Genomic DNA, 8,013 nt, shown 5'->3' with positions numbered 1-8,013 from the left:
AGATGGTGGAAGAAGGCAGTGTAGTTGTGAATCAAGGAGGAGATCAGGAGGTGGTGGATTTGCCTCCAGGGTTTCGGTTTCACCCAACTGATGAAGAGATTATAACTCACTACCTTAAAGAGAAGGTCTTCAACATCCGATTCACCGCGGCGGCGATCGGTCAAGCCGACCTCAACAAGAACGAGCCATGGGATCTACCAAGTAAGTCAAATCAAGATCTTTTGTATTTTGACCGTTTCAAACATGATCATCCATCAAGATTCTGATTATTGATTTTTGAGTGCAGAGATTGCAAAGATGGGAGAGAAGGAGTTTTACTTTTTCTGCCAGAGGGATCGGAAGTATCCAACCGGGATGAGGACGAACCGTGCCACTGTGTCTGGTTATTGGAAGGCGACCGGGAAGGACAAGGAGATCTTTAGAGGCAAAGGGTGTCTTGTTGGGATGAAGAAAACACTTGTGTTCTATAAAGGAAGAGCTCCTAAAGGTGAAAAGACCAATTGGGTTATGCATGAATATCGTCTTGATGGCAAATATTCCTATCATAACCTTCCCAAAACTGCAAGGGTATGTCAAAACATTTTTTTGCGAAATATTGATTCGGTCGGTTCAATAAAATAGATTCGAGTTTGATGCATAGAAGTTTTTGTTTGGTGTGGAAATGTTTATCGTGTAGTTATTCATTTTTATACGTCTTAGTTCAAGATTTAATTCAAAATATAAAATTCAATTAGGATCTTAATTAATTAGTTAGCAATCTAATATTAACTCTCTCTTTTTTTTCTTTGCTTTGTTGTGGTTATAGGATGAATGGGTGGTGTGTAGGGTTTTTCACAAGAACGCTCCTACTACTACTATTAACACCCCAAACCAACTCTCAAGGATTGATTCTCTTGACAACATTGATCATCTCTTAGACTTCTCATCTCTCCCTCCTCTCATAGATCCAGGTTTCTTGAGTCAACCCGGCCCAAGCTTCTCCGGTGCCAGCCACGACCTCAAACCCGTCCTCCACCATCCTTCAACCGCACTAGTCAACAACACTTACCTCCCTACCCAAACCCTCAATTTCCCTTACCACTCTGTCCAAAATTTCAGATCTGATTCGGGGTACGGGGCAGGTTCGGGCACTAATAATAAGGGTATGATCAAGTTGGAGCATTCTCTTGTGAGTGCGTCTCAAGAAACCGGTTTAAGTTCTGATGTGAACACAACTGCGACGCCGGAGATATCTTCTTATCCTCTTATGATGAATCCGGCAACCGATGGGGCAATGATGGATGGTAGCAAGTCAGCGTGTGATGATCTTGATGACTTGATCTTCTGGGAAGACTTATATACTAAATAAAATTGGGAGAAGGTTATTTATTAATTATGATTGAAGAGTGGCACTGATTACTTGTGTAGGGTTTTTAATCGTGTAATTAGTTCGTATATATATACATAAGAAGATTATTAGGTTTCTTAGGCATTGGACTTAAGTTAGATGATTGGTTACTTAGATTTTAGTTTGGGGGATGTCATTGGGGTTATGCTTCTTTGTGATTAACTTGTACATATATAATATATACATATATAAATTTTTAGATTATGCAAATTATGTTTACAATCTTAATGTTTCAATGCCTAATTTTTACTTAATTTTCGTAGTGATGCTGATACATATGTACATGACTACAAGCATATCAGCACTCATATACATGGACACAATCTTAATGTTTCAATCGTTGAGCCGTCAAGTATAACCACACCGGATATATAGTTCTCATTTAAGCTTCATTATATAGTTCTCATTTAAGCTTCATTAGTTAGATAATAGATTAGAAGACATGAATAATTTGTATACTTTAATGGTCACCGATTCTTGGTCAAGATCAACAATTAGTGAATCTTTTGTCATTTATGTATCAAACTCTTTTTTTAATGTCGGTCTTTTCCGGTTATCAACTCATATATGCGTACTAGTCCACAAGCTTATAATATGGTTCGTTAGTAAAATCTCAAGCAACCAGACATTTTGCATTTTACTAACCACCGTTACTTAAGTTTTAGATTATGCAAATAATGTTTACAATCGTAATGCAAATTACTTCTCGAACAACAACTATATGAGACATTCCCATATAGGCCTGTTATGTTGTTATTTGGGTGAAGGAGAATGGGACGAAATAAGTTCTCATTTTCAGAACATACAATGTAGGGGGAAAATATCAAATATGGACCTATAGAATCTGGATAAACTGAGAGAAAAACACAGCTCACGAAGCATGTGAATTGTTCCTTGAATCTGGGCATCATATAAGCCTTTTTCATATGGCTAATAATTTAGTTTATTTAGAAAGATGCCAAGTTAGGACAGTGATTAATGATGGGTTTCTTGTAAAAACAAACTCCAGATCCCTAAGTCTTCTGTCTTAAGGAACTTAGTTATTACACTCCAGATCCTTTACGTTTTCTTACTTAAAAATATAGTAGTATATATCAACTTAAGAATTCACAAAAAAATGTTGAATTTTGGTGTGTATAGACATATATATTAGGAGTTAAACTTTTTAAACATTTTTTTGTTTGGTTAAAAGAACCTTTATACTTACTTTTAATTTGGACCCGAAGCAGCAGCTGCAAACTTATTCGTAGGTTTATATTGTTGTACTACATATGTTCTTTGTACGTTTACAACGACAACTATAAATATTCTTTACAGAACTGCACCAACCCCAAAACACTTAACGAAAAATTGAGCGAGCACAATCATTACGATTCAATAAATTAGTACAGTAACATTTTACGGCGGATAAGTAGTAATTAATATTACCAAATTTCCCCTCTCCCATATTAATGAGTCTTTATTTTTATTTTTCTATCGGTGTATAAATTTTCATTATCATCTTTTCATCGGCAACTATACGCACTTTGCATGTAAAAAAGACACGATTGTCTACAACTATGAAGTTATTAAATATGTGTTACACGAAGTGAAGAAAAACAACGAAAAGATAACTCCAAAAATTAAAAGATAGAAAAATGCATGAACCTCTTGATGAATAAATTAATGCGCATTATTATAAGACACTTTCCTTTTAAAGCAAAGCTTTACGATGAATACTTGCAGCAAAGCTAACCGCTTCGTTCCCTTTTTCGGTTTCTAGATGATTGATATGTTTGCTATCTTTTTCTCTAATCCTTTTTTTTTTTTTTCTTTTTTACCACTAACGTTTTGAAGACCCAAAAAAAAACATTTAAAATCTCTAAAATGGACGGTCACGCCCATAAACTTGCCTCGACCGGATCCAACAACTTCGATACCGGTGAGAAACCTTAATTTGTGTTAATTGGTTTTCCAATTTTTTGAATCTGCCGACAATAAAAGATAGGCCTTTGGGGCTTTCCGTATGGGCCCAATATGATCAAGCACACTTTTTTTAAAAAAAAAAACGTTATTGATATGCATCTCTCGTCTCGAATATCAATATCAAAAAATGTCAAAAACTTTAATAATTCTGACAAAAGGTCCAAAACAATGTCTAAATTGAAAAGAAACCACCAAAAGTAGAATGCTGACAAAAATTAAAAATTAAATTCGACCCCTCAAAAAAATAAAACTTCAAAATTGACCCCGTATCAAAAAAAAAAAACTTGAGTTCTACTCCACATACAAAATCTTGACAACAGAGGAACCATCGATCTTGTGCAACGCCACAATTGAGTCTCCCGTCTTGCATATCCCCTTCTTCTTCGCGAATTCAATTGCGGACCTAATCGTCTCCTCCGTCGAGTCCTTGTTCGAAGACCTAGCTGAAGCTCCCGTAGCCATCACTGGAACAATTCCACGGTAAATCAAACCACGTCTAGCCACATGTGCTGCAGATTCAGAACACGACCACTCGAAATCATCGGTACGAGTAATCTCCGGCACAACAACAGATAGAATCGGAACGCTCGGCCTGTATTTCGCCACAAGCTCCACAGTGTAACCTCCCTTGGTGAGAACCACAATCGCAGCCGCACATAGACTCCTAGCCGTCGAAACGGCTGAAGCGGCTAAGCTCTCAATAGGGGACAACGGCAGGGAAACGATTTCTTGAATCTTCTTGTGCATTGTGTCGTAATCGAGAAAGGCCTCTGCTTCCTTGCAGATCCTTGACATTGTAAGCACGNAAATATCCAAAAATGTCAAAAACTTTAATAATGCTGACAAAAGGTCCAAAACAATGTCTAAATCGAAAACAAATCACCAAAATTAAAATTCTTAGAATGCTGACAAAAATTAAATTTCCTCAAGACTCTAAATTCGACCCCACAAAAAAATAAAACTTCAAAATTGACCCCGTGTCAAGAAAAAAAAAACCTTGGGTTCTACTCCACATTCAAAATCTTGACAACAGAGGAACCATCGATCTTGTGCAACGCCACAATAGAATCTCCCGTCTTGCATATCCCCTTCTTCTTCGCGAATTCAATTGCGGACCTAATCGTCTCCTCCGTCGAGTCCTTGTTCGAAGACCTAGCTGAAGCTCCCGTAGCCATCACTGGAACAATTCCACGGTAAATCAAACCACGTCTAGCCACATGTGCTGCAGATTCAGAACACGACCACTCGAAATCATCGGTACGAGTAATCTCCGGCACAACAACAGATAGAATCGGAACGCTCGGCCTGTATTTCGCCACAAGCTCCACAGTGTAACCTCCCTTGGTGAGAACCACAATCGCAGCCGCACATAGACTCCTAGCCGTCGAAACGGCTGAAGCGGCTAAGCTCTCAATAGGGGACAACGGCAGGGAAACGATTTCTTGAATCTTCTTGTGCATTGTGTCGTAATCGAGAAAGGCCTCTGCTTCCTTGCAGATCCTTGACATTGTAAGCACGGCGGTTTCAGGGTGAGCTCCGGCGGCGGTTTCTCCACTTAGCATGACACAGTCTGTGCCGTCAATAACAGCGTTTGCTACATCGGTGGCTTCGGCTCTAGTGGGACGTGGAGATTTGGTCATCGACTCAAGCATCTGTGTAGCTGTGACGACTGGTTTGCCAAGAGCATTAGCCTTCTGAATCATCATCTTCTGAGCAAGAAACATCTTCTCGATCGGAATCTCCATTCCCAAATCACCTCTAGCCACCATGAAGGCATCAGAGTTCTCCAGAATCTTGTCAAAGTTCATCACACCTTCTTGATTCTCCACCTGTAATAAGAATCATCACAATGTTAGTATATAACTAACTAAGAAATCAAACTTAACTTGAAGAAAAGTGTTCTGTTTTTTTTTTCTTTTCAGAACTTACCTTTGACATTAGCATGATGTTCTTTGCGTGCTCTCCAAGCAATTTCCTGACCTCGATAAGATCAGATCCTTTACGAACAAAGGAAAGAGCGATGATATCGATCTTATTCGGAACTCCCCATTGTAAAATATCCTCTTGATCCTTCTCCGTGAGTGTTGGGAGATCAACTACGATACCAGGGAGGTTAACGTTCTTTCTTTCTCCAAGAAGAGCAGAGTTCTCACAGCGGCAACGAACGAGACCGAGACTCTTGTCACAGGACAAGACGGTAAGAGAGATTGTGCCGTCGGAACAGAGAATCACGTCGCCAGACTTGAGATCTTCTGCAAGTTTCTTGTAGCTCATGGAGATTGTGTTTGAATCCCCTTGCATGGTGTAATCTGTTGAGATTGTGATCTCTTGACCTTGAATTAACTCAACCGGTTTGCCTTCTTTGAGAAATCCGGTTCGGATCTCAGGACCCTAAAACAATAAAAAAAATAAACAGAGTTAAATTTAAATCCCCAATCAAATCTTAAACAGCATAAGAAGAAGTTGAAAAGACAATTAGGGTTATACCTTTGTGTCAAGCATGACGGCACAGGGAATACAAGTGTTCTCCATGGCGGTTCTGAGATTATCGAGAGTTTCTTGATGGTACGAGTGAGAACCATGTGAGAAATTGAACCTGGCTACGTTCATGCCGGCTCTGAGAAGCTTCTCAACCATCTCAACAGATCTCGAAGCAGGTCCGAGAGTACAGACGATCTTCGTCTTTGACTTGAGGGCTCCATTGTTAGTTTGTCCTCCAAGTAACTTCTCCATTGTGAAAACAAAAACCTAAAAACGCCAAAAAAAAGTTTAAGAGGTTTTGAGAAGAGAAGATTGAAAGCTCGTAAAGGTTTGTGATTATGATGATTAGGGTCGCGTATCTAAGGTATATATAAAAGAATAAATTCCCTTTTCTACATTATAAGAAAAGGAAAAGGAAACAACTTACTTTTATGTATTGTCTTAATTATTGTCGGTCTTGTGTATCAAGTAAATTAATTCCTTTTTACATTTTAAAAAATTGGGCAAATAAATAGCGTTTTGGAAATAGTGTTTTTTAAACCGTTTTGGAAGCAAATTAATGCTGAACATGAAAAAAGGAAAAATTTTCTTCTTGGCATTTAATGATGTTCTTGCATCTCAAGTATCAAAAATAAACCGTCATAAAGAGATTTATGAAACAAAAAAAAAGAGATTTATGAAACAAACTATAGAATTTTTACTAATTACTGTATTAGCTTAGTTTAGACTTCAGAGTAAATACTTTACAAATTTGATTACGATCGTATTAAAATATCAAATAAAGCACAGGGGAACAAAACTTAAAAGGTTCTAATCATTAAGACTCTAAATAATTTTACGAAATTAGCAAACAGATCAGTAAATTTCATAGACTAGCAAATTCGATTTAGACATATCATGTATGATCAACTTGTTTTGCATTAAGGAAGGATTCGTAATCACTTATACAATATACTCTGCTTCTCATCACGTTTCCGCATTCAGTTTTATATACCCTCAATAGTATCAAATGCCAAAATTGGATCAGTTTATATTCTTCAAACACCCAATTTGTCCTAATGGTAGAAGATTTGTGCAATAAAGCATATTTGTGAGAACAAGCAAGGCACCACCAAAACGGTTTCTTGCGGGGGTGTACGTCAATGGGAGCCAGACGAAGCAGAGACACTTTGTATACTTGAACGAGGCTTCATTTCATGATCTTTCAAGTGAAGCCCAAGAATAGTTTTAGATTAATCATCTGATGGGGGCTTGACAATCCCTTGTCCCGTAGATACTTTTATCAGTATAAGTTGTATAACGTGTCAGCTCCAAGGATGAAGATGATGATCCAGCATGCATCAACAATTATTTAATGTGAATTGAGATGACATTTTCTCTCCTCTTTTCTTTTTTAAGAGAGAGTTTGTTCTACAGGATTAGAATATTTCGATGTGAATACCATCTTCTCCTGAAAGAAAATATAGAACCAAAATAAAACACCAAACCACAGAAACGATCGGAGAGTTGTATAGATCTGATGAGGACGTTACCGTGGTTGCTACCAGGGGATGAAGAGAAATTGCGGCGAGACACAATCGATCTCCAGCTCTGCAACGTCTTTTCGTCAATCGAGATCGATGGAACAAAAAAAAAGATAGAAAGAGATAATCTCAGACATAATTATATATTTGTTCGATATAACCTGCGCAACGACAGTTCTCAGATTCGGCGTCATGCTTTGGACTCTCTGAACTGAAATTAGGGCAGGGTTTCGCTTTTCTACGTTCTCACATAAAGCCTTGTAGATATTTTATTTATCTTTTAATCGATTATTTTGTTTACATCGATGAAGATAATTCTCTTTTCCTTAATATTTTTTTTTTATAATTATTTCATACTTATAATTTAATTAATAAGATTAATAATGGCCATGTCTTAGTTGTATAGGCACTTGATTTTGTAGCTTGTATGAAACGATTCAAAATTTCTTTTCTTAATTTCAAAGACTTAAAAAACTCGATCGGGTATGTAGTCATTAATTTTATATTTATATACTTGAACATTAATAAATATTAAATATAATTAGTTGATATATATTTATATAAATAATTATTTTCTCAATAGAGTTTGTGTGTAGCTTCTTTTGCTTATGATAATAACACTGTTAGTTCAAAAAAAAAAAAAAAAAAAAAAAAAAA

General features: G+C 37.1%; 3 protein-coding genes across 3 annotated transcripts; 1 reads left to right on the top strand and 2 right to left on the bottom strand.

Moving 5' to 3' along the window:
- On the top strand, positions 3-1,623 carry LOC104764041 (NAC domain-containing protein 92-like). The gene is made up of 3 exons (XM_010487475.1): positions 3-201; positions 287-567; positions 806-1,623. The coding sequence occupies exons 1-3, from the start codon at positions 3-5 to the stop codon at positions 1,346-1,348; spliced, it is 1,023 nt and encodes a 340-aa protein (XP_010485777.1). The 3' UTR covers positions 1,349-1,623.
- Positions 3,644-4,147, bottom strand: LOC104767320 (pyruvate kinase, cytosolic isozyme-like). The gene has a single exon (XM_010491363.1). It carries the CDS (start codon positions 4,145-4,147, stop codon positions 3,644-3,646), a length of 504 nt encoding a protein of 167 aa, XP_010489665.1.
- LOC104764040 (probable pyruvate kinase, cytosolic isozyme) lies at positions 4,268-6,150 on the bottom strand. Its single transcript, XM_010487472.2, has 3 exons — positions 5,840-6,150; positions 5,282-5,743; positions 4,268-5,181 (listed from the first exon to the last, which is right to left on the bottom strand). The coding sequence occupies exons 1-3, from the start codon at positions 6,083-6,085 to the stop codon at positions 4,357-4,359; spliced, it is 1,533 nt and encodes a 510-aa protein (XP_010485774.1). The 5' UTR covers positions 6,086-6,150; the 3' UTR covers positions 4,268-4,356.

Source organism: Camelina sativa, chromosome 19 (assembly GCF_000633955.1).
Source record: "Camelina sativa cultivar DH55 chromosome 19, Cs, whole genome shotgun sequence".
Classification (NCBI taxonomy): Eukaryota; Viridiplantae; Streptophyta; class Magnoliopsida; order Brassicales; family Brassicaceae; genus Camelina; species Camelina sativa.
The sequence above is the reverse complement of the archived record's forward strand: the minus strand, read 5'-3'. Positions and strand labels throughout refer to the sequence as shown.